At 38.1% G+C, this 21,244-nt stretch overlaps 1 protein-coding gene across 1 annotated transcript in view; it reads right to left on the bottom strand.

Annotated features, from left to right (window-relative positions):
- Window positions 1–1,350: 1,350 nt before the first annotated feature.
- The window catches only part of FAM83B (family with sequence similarity 83 member B), a gene marked incomplete at both ends in the record, with an annotated part of 45,669 nt that continues 25,775 nt past the window's right edge, over window positions 1,351–21,244 (bottom strand). Inside the window, 3 exons of the mRNA XM_081997411.1 lie at window positions 1,351–3,700; window positions 5,254–5,378; window positions 12,935–13,099. Of these exons, the coding sequence (XP_081853537.1) occupies window positions 1,351–3,700; window positions 5,254–5,378; window positions 12,935–13,099 (2,640 nt within the window). The remainder of the gene's footprint in view (window positions 3,701–5,253; window positions 5,379–12,934; window positions 13,100–21,244) is intronic.

Below are 21,244 nucleotides of genomic sequence, written 5' to 3'. Positions count from 1 at the left end.
TCTGTCTGCACACTGCACATGAAAAGTGGATGCCATGCTGCTGCCCAAACACATCACCCCGCCTGTGTTTTTTGTAAGTACTAACCTGGTGTAGCCACTTAAAATCAGGAAATTTTTTATGACTGAGAGGCTCAGATGAAAAAAATGGGTCCCTTAGACTGCAGTTAGGTGCCTAAATACCTTCATTAAGGTTAAACACTTGCTACTATCACCCTTCACTGATACTTTCTTTCATTTATGAGAGGTGTCTTACTGTTTGCTGTGGTGACTTTTACAAATCTCATTTTTACGTGCCTAATTACTCCTGGCAATTGTAATATTCATCCTGACATAAGACAGCATTGCAGGGATGAGCTTGCAATCTCCCTCATACGCCTAGTCTAAGCACTTGCAATCTTATTTTAAAAGATAGGTTATTAAGGTCAAAGTTGCAAATATATCTGGCAGCATTTAAAACAGACTGTTGCATATGAAACCCAGAAACTTACCTGAGAAATGGAAGTCCATGGACAATTTTTTTTTGAAACATCAAATAGAAAAATGTAACAAAAAGCTATTTTTAGAATACATTACAGAATACTGGCATGTTATACAAATGTAATTAACCCACTGAAATTTAAACTAGTCGTAAGTTATGTTCAAGGCACCTTTTTTATAAATAGATTTTTAAATGTTCATTCTACATTCACACTGATTTAACCACGTAAACAAGCCTGTGAAAGCTCAGATTAAGGTCACGTTAAGATCTGTGTGCCAAATACTTCAGAAATATATCATACTACATGGAAAATTCAATAAAGTAAGATAGATCCATCTGCTGCCCAAACAGTTCGATAGATGCTATGGGGTAGATTATTAACAAGGTGAAGCCTAAAAGAGGTTTTCAAAAATTAGTTTAAAGATAAGTAACATGCAATGCATTAATATTTGTGTTTATCATTTGAAAGTGTGTGTAAATGCTGAAAAAATGCAAGCCACTATTCCTAGTGCCATCCTATTTTTAAAGGGCAAACCTTTGGGTCATCAAATGTCATCTTTTTTTTCCCCATACTTAATCTTACAATATGCTAGTACGTACTTTCTTCACAAAGAAAATGTATAAAATTAATCTTACAATATAAACACTATAAACAACTCCCTTGAGACATATTCTGGACACAGAATTTCTGTAAAGACTTAAGTATAACAAATCTAGGATAATTATGTAAAAATATGTACATTCATTCCAATGTCCTAAACCCAAGAAAAAACCCAAATAAGCTCTACAAAAGTTGCCCGTCCGTCTTGTCCAGTTACGATCATGTCCAGCTTTGCTACTTTTGCTGTATTTCAACATAATCAACAGAAGTTTTACTTGTTTTTGTGTAGGAAGTTCCCAAACTTTTGCATAAATCCTCTCAGCTTATTTTCATTAGGCTGCAATGGATGGTAAGCAGTTGAGTTGTAGCTGACCATGTGATTACCCCTGCTGTAATTATTCCCTAAGGTCTTGCTTTTGATATCTGAGAGATGCGAAGTGCTGTTGGGTACATTTCCTGCAGGTTGGCTAGCATTTTCTATCTTACAGAATGGCTCAAAGCGACTATAAACACGCCTTTCACTCAAACGTGTTCTTAGTTCCTCTTGGTGTTTTGAGCTTGCTAGCTGTGGTGTCATTGAACTTGCTCTTTGAAGAGCAGAAACAGGAGCACTTTCGGGAGTAGTATTTGTGGTGATTTCCTTTACATCTTGATACTGAATCTGTTCTGTATTAAATCTTGGGGTAGATGCATCTCCTGCAGTTTCTATGAACTTAGCTTCAAGGGGGCACAAGAGAGGACACTTTTTATTGCTTTCATCAGATGGAGGTTTTTGTGGTTTGGGTGACTTTGGAGATTTTGTAGGGCTTCCAGCGACATCTTCTTTACTTCTGTTCAAGCTACCTTGAGAATTTGATGATGTGTTTCTCTTTCTCCTTGGGGAAGAATCAGCCTTGTTCTCAGAAATCTTTGGTTTTTGATTCTCTTCTTCAGAAACCAATGTGTCAGAACTACTACACATTCTGTAAAAGGCAGGACCTTTGTTTTTTGACAAGTTTTCCTTCTTGTCTGGTGTGAGATTAAGAAGTGAGCGCAATTTCTGGGATCCTTTCTTTAGAAAACTTGGGGAGTTCTTACTTTCTTTCTTTGATGTGCAATCCTTACTAGACTCCTCCTTGCTAGTTTCAGTGAGAGCAGCCATAGAGATTGCCTTGCTAGCAGTCGGGCTCTTTAGCTCTCCTCTGAGATCCTTTTCCTCCTGTGGCAAGTGGTTGGTCACACTGTGCAAACTTTTAGAGCTCTTCAGCGTGTCTTCTGGAAGTTTTGGACTAACTGGCTGCTTCAGTCTATGCCTAGTCAATGTGCTGTAAACGTAACTGGATGCATGTTTGTTGGCACCAGGATCTAATATGGACTTTGAATTAAACATGGGAAAACTTCTCCTTTTTAGCATATTTTCATTTTGAAGGTTCTTCAAATTTTCTGCATGTTTGTCTGCACACAACGTTGTGTACAAGTAGAGAGATGAGTCAGCCGTTGCATTTGAATTTACACTAGGTTTTGTGTTGTCTGCAATATGAATTCTATGGGGTTTTGGTGCATCTGATTTAAGGGGGACGTTTGTGCTAAGATCTTCTAAAGTATTATCTGTTCCATTTTCCACACTTGGAGCATGATTAGATGTCCCTTTAGGTGTTGCACTTCCCTCTGACCCAATTATAGTTGAATTTGAAGAACTTGCACAGCTGCTTACTTCCTGCTGTTCAGGTAAAGTTGGCTGGAACACCAATGATGATCGTAAGCGAGAATGAGAATACAGTGCATGAGCTTTAATATTTTCAGCTGTGTCATAGCTATCGTATCTGTCACCCAAACCAGACCCATTAGACTCTACCGGATAATCTGACTGATCATTCAAATATGACTTAATTCGCCAGTTACGTAGGAATGATTTTGTTGTGTGTTCGAGGGTTGGCATCCTTTGCTGCAGATGGCGGATATGATTATCTGTCCCATTGAAAGACCTCCGTACAATTGAATTTCTTTCTGCAAGATTTACCTTTGGTCGTGAAAACTGATCAGCAAAACTTTGCTGGGGTGTATTGTAGTTATTTGCATATCCTCCTCGTAACGAAGAAACAATACTAAGGCTATCAGATGGCATTTTCCAAGTATTTGATGGATTGTTGGCTCTATTAATAGCTCTGTTCAGCAACAGATAAGGTGTCCTTTCTGGCTTCTCCCCAGCATAACTATGTCTCTTCCAGTGCTCATTTTTTTCACTAGGTTGATACTGCTGGATTGGATTTTGCATATTAAAAGCTGGATGAAATGGTTGTTTATTATAGGCTTGATTTCTCACGCCGTATTTATCTATTTCATTTACTGCATATCTTCCACGAGTTTTCCAACAAACAGGATCTATCTTGTGAACCTTGTCTTGCCTACCAAAAAGGTTTCTTTGGCTAGAAACTGAAGCCAAGGAAGACACTGAGTGTTGGTATGTATCATTATCCCAGAGTGTCCTGCGACTGTTTACCCGCACTAAATCTGGGGCAAATGAACTAGGAACAGAAGAACGAGCATACAGTGTCCTGAACTCTTCATCAAAGGATTCAACCAGCTGTCCTGTGATAACTTGAACCATACTGAGGTTGGTTTTTTCAAACGACCACATAAAGCTGAAAGAAGAACAAATACTATTATAAACAGTTCTTTTGAACTAAAATATTACACTGGTCCTTCTTGATAAGAAAGCTTTCACACAAACCTGGGTTTTGTACAAATACTTTCTAAATAAATAAATTGTGAGCATGATTCACGTAATTCAGATTTTGGAAGGTCCAATCTAATACTAGTCGAACTCAGCTGGAGACTTTCCATTGTTTTCAGTGGGAGCAGGAATGAGTCTATAACTACTTAATTGCCCCTATTAAGAGGCAAAAAAGTACTCACAAATGTAGAACTGTGGAGTACTTAATGGAGTAAAATTACCTTTACAAAAACGATGCCAGGATTGACTAGACCTACTGTATTTACTCCTGAGTCAAAGAATGTTAATGTGTGGTTACATTGTGAAAAAAATACACCTGAAATAGTATGCAGAATTGCTTCAACAATTCTGAATGTACTTCACTCTAAACACATTTTCAAAAAGATGCACTTCAGATTTGTTAAAAAGTTTACATTTTCTACTATGCACACCAGATTGGATATGAACATTTCTTTTAATTGCGATGATGACACTCTGATGAAGGGAATTTTCCTTTTTTCTATTGTACTGTCATGCTAGGTCTTAAAGCAGTGTTATTTTTCAAAATGAAATGAGAAAACTACCACACTCTCATAGACTCTAACACTGTGTGTAGATGTCAACGCAGGCAGACTCTCCCTGTACTCTCTTACACCAATTCATTTATGAACTTGTCACTTACCTCACTACCATTTCTATACATCAGTCTGAATTTGGGGCTGGCCAAGTCTCAGAGGAAATAAAAAGCCAGACTTTTGCAAGCTTACAGTGGTGGAAATATATGAAAGTCAGTGCCTGGCACCCAGGCGCTACGCTGGCAGAAACTAATTCAGTAGGCCAAAGGAAAGAAGTGTAGCATAAAAAGAAGGAAAATATTTAATAACGTGTGAGAGAAAACTGTCCCGGCTTTAACTTAAATTTTTTTCCAGTTCTGCAAAGCTATAAGTTCTTCCAGCCTATGCTTTGCACACATACACTGGAAATAAAATGGGAAGTAGAATAAAGAAACTTAGCCAAATATAAAGAGAGACTATGTCAACTTCACTTGGGCAATTCTGAATTTGACCATGATACACTACAGAGTGCCACAGAATAGGTGTATAATGTTAGCTTTAGAAGATTATTATGAGAAGGAACTAGCCAAAAGAGCTTATGAAATAATTTGGCAGTCTTTTCTGGAGTGAATGTTAAACAAGAATAATTCAGGAAATATAAGACATATCAGGATTTTCCTCTTTTTTTAGCTGTTGCAAAAGCTATATCCTTTATTTCTTATCTGCGAAAAATTAACAGAGGATCTCAAAATTTGGCTCTGTGTTAGGCTAGTTAGCCATAAGTATCTATGAAAACTTGTTAAATTACAGGAAAGAGAATAAAATTTTCCCATGGATGAATTTTCAGAAATAGAAAAAGAACAAATTTGCAATAGGAGAGGTACTGAGATGACAGGTTTCCTACAGACACCTCAGTGACTGCTCTTACCTGTAAGAACCATATATAACTTTCTTACAGTCAACAAGAATAAATTTTTGTTCCATTTTTCCATGGAATTTTGCTCCTGTTTTAGAATAGTAGTCTTGTCCTTTTACTGTCCGCACCCTCATGTTCTGAAAAAGACAATTGAAATACTTCAGTTGGTATACTATATTCCATACTTAGCATCCAGGGGTTTAAAAGTCAGAGGTACAGTAGGAGAAGAGTTATATTATTGCATATTAATAAACTTTACAGGAAAGTAAACTCTGATCAAATTTGTCCCCTAGGGACTCAAAATGGCAAGTTATTGCTTTGTCTCCAAGACTGATGAGATTCCCTAGGCCACAGAAAATGAAATTCTTCTTTGCCACAGCTACCACTCCAAGAAATGAGTTTCTGGCACAAGTAGTCTTTGACAAGAGAAAGAGGTTTTGTACTGTAAAAAAAAAAATAACATTTTCATCATCTGATATACAATATTTAGAAGACTTCCAAGCATCTCAGCCAATCAGCGACAACATCTAAAGAGACAGGATCACTAATTCATTTAACTGAGCAAGCGTGCTATATCTACACACACAGACACCCGATTCTGAGATGATCCCTTGAATGATACCACCTGGCGCCAGAATCCCTTGCAGTTTTACCACCAGTAAGATTTCTCAATCAGCTTTGCACCATCAGATCAATCACATTTCTAAATTCAGGGATGCTATCACAACATGCATAGGCAGCATGGACTCGAAACAGCAGCTAAGTTTGAATTCTATTAAGAAGCTTTATGTTTCACTCATGTGAACTCAGTAAATTGCACTTGGGAAATTTTCCATGTTGGATCTCAAACAAGTGGTCAGTTTTTCTTCCAGACGATGGATGAAATGGATTCAGCTAAGCCAGTGTAATTTCTTTTTTGTTTTTTGGTCTCTACTGTCATTTGGGTTTTTTAAGCTCCTAGAAATAAAAAATTCAAAAGAAGTGTTACAACACCTTCTGGACTGGACTAATAATAATTCTCAAAAAGTTCTTACACGGATGTAGAAAGAAAAAAAGGCATTTATCAGAAATTGTTACAGAAAGTTGCTTATTTATAGAAAAAATAAAATTTATATTCAATGCAAACCTACCTACAGCATCTACCTCGTATGGCTGTGAGACAACAAAATGCTGCACAAGACATAAAAAAAGCCTGCAATATAGCTGTGAATGATCACAGTATTTACTGCAGTTTCTAGCCTTTCAATATTTGTTCTATCAACACTAATTTGTGGTAGTTTACAAGTATTCCAGTGGGAGTGAAATCTGTACTTTAGCATTGGCAGTAAGAAAACAGAATCTATATGATTATTACATAGACTGTAAAACGAAATAGTGAAATATGACTTGTGAATACAGAGGAATGTCTTCCTTCACAGGACTGCTAGAAGGACAGGTTGAAAATCACAGCAGACCTGATCTGTAAAGGCCAGGTACAGACGGATTAGGGCTGTTCAGGAAGCAAAATGGACATTTTTACACATTTACCTAAAACATATGAAGTTCTAACAGACAGAGTTTGTATGATTTTTAAAGATAGTGTCTACTACAGTCCAATGAAATTTATCTTTCCAAATAGAAAATTCAAAAAAATTCGGAGAAAAACTCCATGAAACGAAAGCGCATTACCAAATAACACATGCTTTCTAAATCAGCATATATTTCACTGTTGGTATTGTAAAACATTGATCAAAAAGAAAAATCAAATCAAAGAAGCAAAAAAAGCTGCTGAGCTGGCAAATTATGGTTTAACTCAAGCTATCCAAGTTCTTTAAATTTTGTTTATTTATTAAGTGAGTGTTTACTTAGCATTTTTGGCAAGCTCTGTTTGAACAAAAATGCAACTCACTTACAATGTACAAAGACAGCATTTAAAAATTACTTTTGTTTGTGACCAAAATGTCTTACAATTGTGCTAGAAACATAAACCATAAAGTTTCTCTCTTAATTAGATAAATAAAAGCAGTATTATCTAGAAATGCTGTAAAATTTTAAAAGGTAAAAAATTTAAAAGTGAAAATACAGGTGGATGCCTAGGTCTATTTTAAGAAACAGCTAAAAAAGAATCAATAACAATAACAATCCAATTTGCATTATTGAACGGGATGTTAACATAATTTTGCATCTTTACCTGCTAATCACTTTTGACAATCTAGCATTGTGTCTTTCAAGTTTTCCGCACTCCTATTAGCAGTTTTCTTATTAATGAAAGTAAATTTTACTGCTTTTCCAATGTGTTTTTTGTTGAACCTTGAACAAACCAATCCCACTGAAGAAAATTATTCTTTCTCCAGCAGCTACTCAAGCTTTAGGTAAAAGGAATTAAATAAAAAGATTTTATTTGAAAGTTAAATTGCTTGGAAAAAGTAATTCCTGAAAAAAGAAAAAAGTGGAATTTACCTATTCTAAAGATCATCACAATAATAAACCCTTATTTACTATAAAATAAAATTTTGTGAATTAGTAATGAAATTTGCATTTACTTCAATAATTGTTCTACCCAATTCTATATACCATCTAATTTTATATTTGTATGTCAGATTTATATTTAACTATATTAATTTATATTTATGTCATTATAATTTGAAAAAGGTAACCTGAGAGGCAGCTTATCCATTTTAAAATAACCATAACAAGTAATGTTGGCCTAAAGACGTGCCAGTTGAACACATCAAATCTTACTGAGATAAGGTCTGATCGGTATTGGACAGGGTATCACTTGGGAATCTGGAATGCTGGAGGCACAAGCAAGGCTAATGGCTTGCAAATTATCACGCTATATAAAAAAAAGCTTTGCTTAGGTACTCATAAGTTGAAATATAACTTCAAGTAGGCATATCCAAAAAAGGAATAAAATTTACATTAAATTGCTGGTTAAAAAAAAAAAAAATCTTAGTCACTGCTTCCTCTGTTCTCCTTTTTCTTCTCCTTTTCTCAAGTATTATTCCTCCTGCAGCTTTTTTATCCTGCTTCCTTAATCCTGTCAACTCTTTGCCTGTCTCGGTAGGTCATCCACTCAAAGACAGGACCATGGCAGCATTACAAAGGATGTGCCAGAGATCATGCTCACCTTTCTCATATAACACTTCCTTTTCCTCCACAGTTCACCTGGCATTCTTCACCTACTTCAAACCCTCTAATTAGGTGCCAGGGAAGCATAATTTGAATAATTGCCCAAAATACAGACAATATTTGAGGATATATAATAACAATGGACTCCACTTAACATTAGAAGCAGTAAATATACACATATTGAATTGCAATCCCTGTTTGGTACAAAATGCTGGGCTTCATCTTCCTACTTGGTTTCATCCTCAGGCTACAGGACTCCTCTGCTAACAGCGCTAACAGCAGCGTGTCACTGATCACTGCAGAAGTGTTATGCATCATGGGTAAAGCAATAATTCCTTTATGAATCCCGAGAGGAAAATTATGGGCAAACCATAAACCACACATGATGAAGGATCCCAGCTAGTTCAACAGGACACACAAAAGTATGTAAGATTGGCCATAGTGAGTCAAAGGGAAAGTCTGTCTGGTCCGGTTTCTGTCAGGGACTGCTAGTGGATGCGTATGGAAGAATAACTTAATCAAGGACTTGATGTTTTAGGGAGGTTTTTGAAGCCAGACACAGGATCTCCTCCCTCCTCCAAGAGCAGGATGTAGGACACTCAGGGACATTTAAAACATACAGTGGCTGCAGTTTAAGGATGGCCATCAGGGCTACCCAGTTAAATGACCCAAATGATGGACAGGAAAGAAGCTCTAACCTCTTTTTATGTACAACTGCACGACTACCTTCCCAGAGAGCGCCACATAAGCATGTTTTAAAATTTCAAAGTATAAATCAATATTACCCATCTATTTTCATCAGTAAAAACCCTCCAATGTGAGAGTTAAGTACCATGAATATACTGGTCTCAAAGATCTTATTTCAGCGCTTTTTATCTCTAGTCTTTTATCGGTGTTGAATTACTTACACTGTACTTGCTGTCAAAAAAATGCACAAGGAAGAAAACCCATGTCTACCTAATACTTAGCCTAACAGTTTATAAGGAAAAAAAGTCACGTTTCTCATGTTGTTCATCATTACCAATATTATTGATTACCCTGGGCCTCTCTTATTACTAAGAGATAACAGTTGCTAAGTAGTTTTCAAGTTCACTTCTATTCTGACCTTGATATCTGATTCAATGACCACTGAAGAAAAAATCTCAGTGACTTCACTGGAGTCTGGAGTCCCTTAGCACAGAAGTTTGCTCACAGATACAAAATCGTGCTGTGCACATCTATCTATAACCAAATTTGTCTTAGACTTGGAAAACTTTTGATGATTGTGATAAAATTGGTTAGAAATAACAGGCAGCAATCAGGTCTCACAAGCAGATCCTACTATGCATTTAAACATGCATATCTGGGAGTAGACTTCACAAAAGAAAAGTAAAATCAATTCATTAGAGGTTCTGTTTTCTCATTCCTGCAATTCATTAAAAATACTGAAAGGAGTATCAGGCCATAAACAGTTCCTGCCAGATTGCTTTCAAAACCCTCCTGTAGCAAGATGATTCTTCATTATTGCCAGAGAAGTAAAAACAGGATTCTGCAGAGCATGGAGCCTCTGCCACATGCCTCACCTCATATCAAATAAAACATGAAGATCTGGCATCAGCTGAGGAGCTAGATTGACTTCTTAGGCATTAAACATCATAGCCTACACTGGTTCATTGTTTCTAATCCAAAATTAAGTTACTGCATTGAGCTTTTTGGTGGTTCTGGGGATTGTTGTCTTGGTGCTGCATTTTGCAGTGCAAATCTATTTCATAGTTTGCTGCAGCACCTGTGAATAGCAGGGGAAAAAAGCCTCTCTCAAAAAAATTAGCTATTAGTTTTTGAAAAATCACCTGAAAAAAGTCAGAATCTGTAATGACTCTTCATTTTTCCTTGCAAAGAAATTGCTGACCGAACAAGTCAGACTTGAGAAAAAGTTAATCAAAAGAAACTTAGATAGAGATGAGAAAAAAAGAGAAACACATTAATTAATGGGGAGAAATGTAGGACAGTCAGGAAACAGGTAAATAAAAGCTGGGAAAGAGAAATGGGAATGTATAAAAAAGGAATTGTTTATCTGAATTGAGTTCTACTGGTGATGTTAAGGTGAACATTAAGTAAAAAACAACCCACAAGAAGAAATCCTGTAGGAAAGACTGAAAAAGCTGCTAGTAAACCCCTGGTTTCATATTCTGCTATACAGAACCCACATAATAATCACAGAATATATAGCCACTCAATTTTTTCAGTTATGTCTTCCAACAGAGGGAACCATATCCTGATACGCAGTCAGACTAGATATGAGAAAAATTGTCTGCACAGATATTTAATGTAGACTTATGAATAAAATCTTTTTTTTTCATATAGACTATTGAATTGTAAATCTAAATTCAAAAAACAGTCTCACTCATCACTGTATCTAATTTTTTACTGATCCAAAGGAAGAGAAAAAAAGCCCAAGAAGGCGTTGAGTCAGAAAATCTTTACAGGAACTCCTCATTATGAGTGTATGGTGTGAGGAGCATCTGCCATACTCCTGCAAGACTGAAGCAAATCGTACCAGAGAATAACAAGACCAGTGCTGCTAAGGACAAGACACAGATCCATACATCTCTGTCCCCTTCCTGCTTCCTGAACAGAAGGGGAGGACCAAAAGCCAAGAGCACAAAAAGTTGAAGATGGTTTGCTTTTTGTGAACCTTGAGATGATGGGAAAAAAAGAAAGGGAGAAAACCTCCAAAGTACTGACTGTTTTTTCATAATCACCAGTAGTTTCTCTTCATCCTCAAGAAAGGCAGAGGACAATTAGTGTGGGAGTAGTAAGCTTCTATTCCCAGAGCAACAGTTGCTGGGAGTAGCACTTGGATGAGAAGACCATTAATTTGAACAGCTTTATTACAAGTTAAATTGGAAACCCAGCACACAACTCTCTTTGGCACATATTTTTCATTTTCTGATAAACCTTGAAGTATTCTAAGTAAGCCTTGCAGAGTAAAGATGTATTTTATTTCTCCCATTGTTATGAAACCAAAACATATAATACGTAATGTCACTGAAGAGGCCAAGTCCAAACCTCTTCAATCCACACTAATCCATACAAAATCCACTCTGACGTACGTACATTAAATCTTTCAACATTCCTACATTAAATCTTTTAGTATAAATGCCTGTAGGTCTATAAAACCACATTAAAAAGACAACCTCGAACCCACCCAAAAGAAGTTAAGCTTTCAAATGGGCTGTAGATACACATTGCACAGAATTAATTTGAAAATGCGTACTATAGCTTTTTTTGAGATACCACTTGAACTGCATGCACCTAATTTCTTTTATTTCGGGAGGATAAAACCCATGCCATAACAAGACATACACCAAACTCTATGCCATAGTTAACCCAAGTAATCAGCAAATGGTGGTATTTCAAGTTCCAGAGTATGGAAATATTGCCAAATACTGACTTCATACAGGCAACCATGACTAGTGTTTACAGACCCACAACATTTTGTTTATGTTTTCTTTCCAAAAGTTCCCATAGCTCTGTGTATTAAGCCACCAGAGGGCAATCCCCACACTCATACACAAGAAACAAGCATGGAAAGGGTGTGGGAATACTTTTAAGGACCTAAGTCAACACTCCAGAGCAAATACAGGTATAAAACACAGGTTGGCTCCAAAATTCTAATAAAAGACCTTCTTGATCCTCACACACACACCACAGGCCTAACTGATTTTTGGACTGGATTCTTAAAATCCATGCTGCTGAGAAGATCTTTCACAATGTTTTTGTGAAGAGCAAACATAGCCTAACTAGTTACAGAAACAAGGAATTGCAAATGGAAGTATAGGGAAGTTCAGCCAAGGCAGTGCTCAGAGCTCTGCAAAAAAACCGGCAATGTCCTTGGAAGTTCTTCAGTGCTATCTACAGTACAGTAAATCTAGAGGTATTTATGAAGCATTTACGTCAAGTCAGTGCAGCTCATGGTTTGTATTCTAATCCCTGTTAAATATTAGGGCGGCACAGCACATCTTGTGAAAAACGTAAATGTTAGTCTTCTTGTTATCTTTCTTAGAGGATTACATATTGCATGTACAAAAGTAATACTCTCTAAGACATGATGCAGACAGACATGATAATACAGATTTCAGAAAAATAGTAATGAAGTAAAATCTTGGGCCTTTTGAAGTATTTTAATAGATAATAACATTAAAGAAAAAGAGCATAAAATGAAGTATGCAATTTATTAATTTACATAAGCTTTATGACTCTATTTGCAGGCTACTTTAAGAGAAAGCAAAAAGAAGCTAAATTTTTCAAACAGGTAGTATTCCTGAATACATAATAATGGAAAATTATTTTATAAATAATATATGAAAAATTATGACGTTCTATCAAATACTCTTGTTTTGACACATTAAAAAGATAAAAATCTTTCTAAAGAGAAAAACATTTGTTGACAAGGTTCTGCTGCGAGCTTACCTATTTATACCTCTTATTTAATTTTAAAAAGCAGTATCCGATAATCATATTTTGAATAATAGTTCCTTTTCAGTAGGTTGCGGAGGAACGAGTAGCGAATGTTCATGCACAGGAACACAGGAAGCCTTACCCTGAGCCTCTGAACTTGACAGCCTTGTTTCTCTGTCATTTTCAGAAAGTGGCTGAAGTTTGACTCATCAAGCAGGAGATACACTGCAATCCCTCTAGCAGATGCCTCCACAATTTCTCTAAAGATATCCACATCAGTAAACATATCCATAACGATGGCAATGACCTGAATAAAACAGAAAAGATGCAAATTATTGTATTGTATAAATATATATATAAAACTCTTCACTGAAGCTTGCTCAGGGCAGCTAATACACTAATATTTTTTACACATCAAAAAGTTCTAATATTTCCCATGTCGTACCACTTAACCTTGAACACTTTTCAAGACCACTGGATCTTCTTTTTGAGAAGTCAGGTGATTGCTTGTGTGATATTTGTCACAAGTACCAAAGTCTGGAAAAAAGTTCTGTTGTGAGTGCGTGTAGCGATTGGTTACACAAGGAAAAGGAAATCCAATAGAAGGGAAGGGGAAACAGCAATATGAATACATTGGAAAAAATTAAACCATTAAAATATAACTGCAATGTGCATAAAAAAAAATTCAGGTAACATTTCTGCACAAGGGTCTTCTTCATCTTTCATCATCTTCTCTAAAGCTAATGGCTCAAGGGGTTGAAGGAGTCAAGAAGCAGACGTTGAAGAGCTGGAGGAGTTGAGGACTTCAGGATCCATACTGATTCAGCACTCTTACTGGGATGAAACTTCCTCAGCTGGTTGGTTCAAGAAGATTACAGTATGGAACACCAGCTACTGATGCCCTTCAATCTATGGGGATAAAGTATTTCTGACTGGGAAAAACAATGTGCCCCTAATGGTATTTTGGAGATGATACACTATTGACTTATCATTAGCAATTTGTAAAGAACTAGTATTGAAGTGTTAGAGGAAATAACAGAGGGAGAACAGGTATCTGTGTAACTTTTAAAGATAATATTCTTATCCGCTAGAGTCTTCATGAAAAGTTCCAATGAGATGTCTCAGGTGTAAATCCAAATCAAATAAGGCCTTTCACAGGTATCAGAGCAGGCTTGATAGTGAGCATGTTTTTCCATTTTCACTAATCTTTAAACTCTCTGTACCTCAACTTGAATGCTGTAATTGCTTAGTTACAATCACTCATCTTATTCCAGAACTGAAACCTTTACCTCACTCACAAAATTTGGTAAATGCTGTTGCACACACCCAGGTTACCATAACATGTCACCTGGCAATAAAAAGACTCTTTACAAATCCACCAGTCAGAGAGGAACCGAATAGCATAAAATAAGTCAATTCTTTCAAAAATCTTAGGTAATATGCCCATGCACTACCTCATTCATTCTATTGATTCTTTTGAAAATAAAACCTAAATGTGATTTTTAACAGTACAAATTATATTCCTTTATCTAAATTTGACAGGAAAGACTGAAAACCACAAAAGTTTATGTTGACTCTAAGGACCTCATCACTTTCAGACTGCACCTTCTGCTTGGTCTTGTTTCTGACATACACAACGTTAACTGAACATGGCAGCCCTATTTGTTCATCTGTCTTGTTTCACTTATGTCTGAGCAGAAATCTGCCAAGACAGATTAAGTGTGTTAGGTAAAAAGACCAAAGAAGAAACTATTATCAAATAGTTCTGTAACATTACCTGAGTCCCCCTCCCTCTGAAATTCTTAAATTTTTTCTTAGCCTTTTCTTTTCTTCAGATCTTTTAGAAATAGGTGCTCACTACATTCAAGGATCTATTTAAATGTAAGCGAGAAATCCTGAATGGCTTCATTAGCGTACACTGACATGAATACATGAAATATTCCAAATCAACACTAGAGCCTTCAAAAATCATTCTAACATTTTCGTATGGCAGATATCTAAGATGTTAATTTCTTTGTAGCATCTGTGGTTGCAAAGACTAATATACCAGAAATATACAGGAAAGAAAAAACAAGAATGAGTAATAAAAGCTAAAACCCAACACTGGCTAGAATGGCCATATCTATCTTTATGAAGAGGGAAGGAGAGAAATACATAAGCAAGCAGGCCAGTAAGTTGGTGGCACGAGGGGGATGCATGTGCACTACTATGCAGGTATTTCGTAACTTGGGAATGAGCAGGGAAACCCTTTTTCTCTTCACTAGTAGAACTGCTCTTAAACCATCTAGCTTTTTAATTCTGGAGTTAATTCTGCAAAGCATCTAAGTAGTCTTGCAAGAAAAAGTAGGTTTCACTTCCAGAGCTGGAATAAGAATTATACTTTGAAATCTAGAGCTCGTGCTAGCTGAAAAATCCTCACCAGATTTAAGGACATATCTGCAAAGCCACAGTCACGATCTGACAACCAACTGGACATTCATTTTTGCGTTCTCTGGAAGCCAAAGATGACTCTTGTTGTATTCCCTCATTATCCTGCCCATTCACTCTTAGCAATTAATCTAGTCAACACAAACATAATTAGGCTCAATTGCTGGAAGAAGAGGGCCAAACTTGAACAATGCATATGATATACATTCAGAAGTAAAAAGTCATTTACAGTGATGAGGTCATTTCTGTATATTGATTTCTATAAATCAGACTAGGTGTTTGATCATAAACTATAGTTTTTGATGCAGAAAGAGTGGATTCCGTAAATGTCATAGAATATTTTGGCTTTTAATTGTATTAAACTTCCTTTTTTTTTTTTTGCCAAAGAAGTAGGCAAAGTTTACTGCAAAGGAGGTATTCTTATAATGTGTATCTACCACTAATTAAAGCTGTAATAGCTGCAGGATTAGTTACTTCCTGCATTACTTTGTAAGAAAAGATTTCACTACTGTGTTTTTACATTTGTTTTTGCCATCGCAGAGCTAATTTCCACCCTGATACTTACAAGAAGCAGCCACATAACAGTGAAATCCAGCAAGGAAGAAAAAGTGATTGAATTCAAATTGCAGAAAATTGGTCAGAAAATTGCCTATTCCACAAATTCCATTTCTTTTGGGCATAACAACACTATCCTGTGTCAAGAAAATCCCCCAAGGTAGAACACTCCAATGTCATACAGTAAGTTTCCTTATAAACTGACATTTTCTTCCCAAAGCATATTTGTTTTCCAAAATGCAGAGGTCTTTTCAAAAGCAAGCACCAATGCTTTTATAGGAAATACAAAGGCCATCCAACCATGCAAGGGACACTGGATGGGTGCAGCAGTTTTCTGCTGAAAGCACCAGAATTCTGGGAGAACTTTCCAAACCTTGAGAAACTGATTATCACCCTGATCAAAAATCAGGGTGGGTTGGGAGTTGTCAGTTGGGAATAATTAAGCATTTTACACTTTCAGGGAGGAGAAAACAGTTGGTGGAGCCGATACTTGAACTACTAAGTGTGTTACTTAAGAGTGAACTACTACTAAGTTCTACTAAGAGTGAACTACCACCACCTGATTCAGTATCAGCTACAAGAGCACATTTCAGGGATCAACTAAAAGTGAAGACAGTGCAGAAACCAATTTTTATACTAGTCTTCTTCCCCCAAAATTAAATTTAAATAATCTTTGCTTGTCACTACTAATCTTTCCATCTTATCTACAAATTCTTTTTCTGAAGTGGTGAATGCTTTTTAAGGTTAAAATCTGGATTCAATGGCATCCTTACAGAAGTAGAAAATCTGCTAGTAGAAAAGTCAATGAGCACAAAATTACTCCTAAAAAGCCGATAGTTTTATCAATTTAAATGAAGGCACCAGTAGAGCCATATTCTATTATTCTCACTAGTATTTTGACACTAAGACTATGGTTTGCAATAGAAAAGCAAAGCTTCACATATTACTTTAACATTTTAGAAACGCTTAAGTACAGGCAAAGAAGTATAATTTTGCTGAATAGCACTATTTTTATGCAAATATTTTAAAACATATTTTTTCAGTAAGCTGATGTATCTTATTTAATTCACACAGTATCGAGTAAAGTAACATTTTAAAACTCATTACCTCTAAACTAGCAGATCATTTTAATACAAAGTTCTTTTCATTCTTTAAATGAAATCTTTTTTTTTTCATAATCTCGAAGTTCAGGAAATGACTCACTTCTACATAATAGACTAGTGACAAAATTCATGAAAGACAGACACATGTATTTTGAAGGTTAAACTAAACAGCTATAGCTGAAATTTCCTGCAAAAATATGCAGGTTCTTGCAAAACAGGACCTTAAGTACATGGTAACATGACACCATATCGGATATTATGAGACTGTAAATGGCGGCTGATGCTCAGTTCTGTTGATCTGTAATGTAATGTAATGTAATGTAATCATGTTACAGGGCCAGTCGTTGCTCCTAGAAGTTGCTAGTTTGGGCCCATTCACATGCACTGTACTTGCTTAAATGGTTCTCACCTTCAGAAACTAACTCTTTTCCAAGATTTATAAGAAAGAACTTGCCAATCCCAACAGTACAAATACACCTATCACTAAACATGTCCTGAGCATGTCCAGGGGAGGGCCACCAAGATGTTCACGGCTGGAGCCCTGTGAAAAGAACGTGAAGGAGCTGGGCTTGTTCAGTCTGGAACAAAGGTGGCTTCAGGGAACCTTACAGCAGTCCCCAGTGCTTTACGGCGTCTCAAGGAGCCGCAGCCAGGTTCTGCACAGTGGTGGCAGGACAAGAGACAATGGTCAAACTAAAACAAGAGCAGTTCTGACTAGATATGGGGAAAAAACCTTATTCCAACAAGGACAGCCCAGCAATAGAGCAGGTTGCCAGAGAGGTTGTCCAGTTTCCATCCTTGGACGTTTTCAAGACCCAACTGGATAAAGCCCTAAGCAACCTGGTCAGATCCTAATGCTAGCTCTGCTTTAAGCAGGAGGTTGGACTGGAGACCTCCCGAGATCCCTTCCAACTGACCAAGTCTGCAATTCAATGATTTGGAGATCTCCACTCCAATCATTGTAAAAACCCAAGCGCATTTTACCATGTTTGGCAGTAACTATAAACTTTGCTGTGAGTCTTAAAGAAAACAGAGACTATAAATAAAGAATACTGAGAAGTAAAGGGTTTTTTCTGCTTTACTCCTCCTGTGTTTGGTAAGAATTTTAGTAAGAAAAATCAATGGATTTTAATCTTCATAGCTCAGTTTTAGGACATCAAAATCAATCCTTTTAATGGGTATGTACTGAAATTAAGGCATACATGTAGTGAAAGGCCTTTACTGCTAGTGCTCTGTAAGTCTGTTTTGTGAACCACTGATAGTTTCATTATCCCAGTATCTTCACTCCTTTCTCAAGCACTAATTATAATTCTTTAAGGGATATCTTGCAGAGTGTGTCATTTAACACCTCCTTTGCTATAAATGGTAAAAAAGATAAATCCTCTAATGCAGGTGCTTCCTTAGGTCAGGCTTTACTAAAGAGATACCCTATATTATATCAATAACATAGTAGGGAACAATGCTGAAGACCTACCCTACATGCAAGAGTATTGATTTCTTGTAACCTACGTGAGGCTTACTTTGGGCATGCTATGAAAAAAATCCATATTCCTGTGCCGTGCTTTTGACCACCACCACCCTTCCTCACCCCAAGGCCACATTTCAGACAGAAACGTTAACTCTATTTTAGTTGATCTCTTCCCTGCTACTCCAGTCAAATTCTTTTTTACAGATATCTGTTTTGGAGAGAATCTCCTTGCGGCACAGATTAGTGCTATCTGAATCTGGCCTTTCTCAGAAAGCAGGCAGGTCATGATGCTTGCAACAGCGCAGAAAGAAGATACGGTACTGCATACCGCGCCGTTAGCAACAGGAGGCAGGCAGCAAATTGACTGGGGGGGTTTCAGGCACCATAAAAGAAAGAGAAACAAATTTTGTGATCAATGCAGATAGCCTTCCCACTAGTAAGTTATATAATATGTCCCGCAAATTATTGTGAGGTTTTTTAATTATGTTATGCTGTTGTTTATGGTCGAGGGTCTACATCCAGTTTATGCTTGCTGCAATTCATATTAGCACCATCCTAATAAATGACTTTCACAGAATCACAGAATCACAGAATCCCTAGGTTGGAAAGGACCTTTAAGATCATCAAGTCCAACCATTAATCCAGCACCACCATGTCCCCTAAACCATGTCCTGAAGCGCCACATCCACACGTTTTTTGAACACTTCCAGAGATGGCGACTCCACCACCTCCCTGGGCAGCCTGTTCCAATGCCTGACCACCCTCTCAGTGAAGACATTTTTCCTAATATCCAATCTAAACCTCCCCTGGCGCAACTTGAGGCCATTTCCTCTTGTCCTATCACTAGTTACTTGGGAGAAGAGACCAACACCCTCGTCGCCACAACCCCCTTTCAGGTAGTTGTAGAGAGCAATAAGGTCTCCCCTCAGCCTCCTCTTCTCCAGACTAAACAACCCCAGTTCCCTCAGCCACTCCTCATAAGACTTGTGCTCCAGACCCCTCACCAGCTTCATTGCCCTTCTCTGGACACGCTCCAGCACCTCAACATCCTTCTTGTAGTGAGGGGCCCAAAACCAAACACAATATTCAAGGTGCGGCCTCACCAGTGCCGAGTACAGGGGCACAATCATTTCCCTGCTCCTGCTGGCCACACTACTTCTGAGACAGGCCAGGACGCTGTTGGCCTTCTTGGCCACCTGGGCACACTGCCGGCTCATATTCAGCCGGCTGTCAACCAGCACCCCCAGGTCCCTTTCTGCCGGGCTGCTCTCCAGCCACTCCTCCCCAAGCCTGTAGCATTGCATGGGGTTGTTGTGGCCAAAGTGCAGGACCCTGCACTTGGCCTTATTAAACCTCATACAGCTGGCCTCTGCCCATCGATCCAGCCTGTCCAGATCCCTCTGCAGAGCCCTCCTACCCTCCAGCAGATCAACACTCCCACTCAACTTGGTGTCATCTGCAAACTTACTGAGGGAGCACTCAATTCCCTCATCCAGATCATCTATAAAGATATTGAATAAGACCGGCCCCAGAACCGAGCCCTGGGGAACACCACTTGTGACCGGCCGCCAGCCGGATTTAACACCGTTCGTCACAACTCTCTGGGCTCGGCCATCCAGCCAGTTCCTCACCCAGCGAAGAGTAAACCTGTCTAAGCCACGAGCCGCCAGTTTCTCCAGGAGAATGCTGTGGGAGACGCTGTCAAAGGCTTTACTAAAGTCCAGGTAGACAACGTCCACAGCCTTTCCCTCATCCACTAGGCGGGTCACCTGGTCATAGAAGGAGATCAGGTTGGTCAAGCAGGACCTGCCTTTCATGAACCCATGCTGGCTGGGCCTGATCCTTTGGTTGTCCTGCAGATGCCCTGTGAGCACTCTCAAGACCAACCGCTCCATAATCTTCCCTGGTACAGAGGTCAGGCTGACAGGCCTGTAGTTCCCAGGATCCTCCTTCCGGCCTTTCTTGTAGACGGGCGTCACATTGGCAAGCCTCCAGTCTTCTGGGACCTCTCCTGTTAACCAGGACTGCTGATAGATGATGGAGAGTGGCTTGGCAAGCTCCTCCGCCAGCTCTCTCAGTACTCTCGGGTGGATCTCATCAGGCCCCATAGACTTGTGGGTGTCCAGGTAGCTTCGCATGTCCTTGACTGCTTCCTCGTGGATTATGAGGAGTACATTGTGCTCTCCATCCCCGTCTTCCAGCTCAGGGGGCTGAATATCCTGTGGATACCTGGACTGGCCATTAAAGACTGAGGCGAAGAAGGCATTAAGTACCTCAGCCTTGTCCTCGTCCTTGGAGACAATGTTCCCCGCCATATCCAGTAGGGGATGGAGATTCTCCTTGCCTCTCTTTTTGTTGTTAATATATTTGTAAAAACATTTTTTATTATCCATTTTTAATCATCTGATATCCCTACTTTTCGGCACTGTTGCTAACACTAGGGTGCTTTTGAGATGACAGTTCATTATTTTGTATTAATTTTCAAAATTAAACACAGCCTTGAAATGCTTTGCACAACACATCCTTCCATTGCAAAATATACTTTGAAACCATTTTGAGTTGCACCTGATATCTCGGGTCACCTTCAGGCAGGCTGAACTGCTGAGTTCTCACATAGCTACTGCAGCACATCAGAATACTTGAGACTAAGTGCCAAAGAGCAGTATAATGGGGGGAGCCCTCCTCTATAAACAGAGTCTAGATAAAATAATACAAATATTAATCAAACATCTGAGTATGATCCATTCTCCTACAATTACTGTAGCAATGGAATGGAACAAATACTCAGATGATTTACACTTATGCAACTTCCATGAAGTTAATGTCACTACTTGTAGTATATTACCACCAAAATTGGGTCCTGAGATCATATTTAATTTATTTAACTCGGCTCTGCATT

Source organism: Phaethon aethereus (assembly GCF_964289735.1).
Source record: "Phaethon aethereus genome assembly, chromosome: 3".
In the NCBI taxonomy this organism is placed as follows: domain Eukaryota; kingdom Metazoa; phylum Chordata; class Aves; order Phaethontiformes; family Phaethontidae; genus Phaethon; species Phaethon aethereus.
The sequence above is the reverse complement of the archived record's forward strand: the minus strand, read 5'-3'. Positions and strand labels throughout refer to the sequence as shown.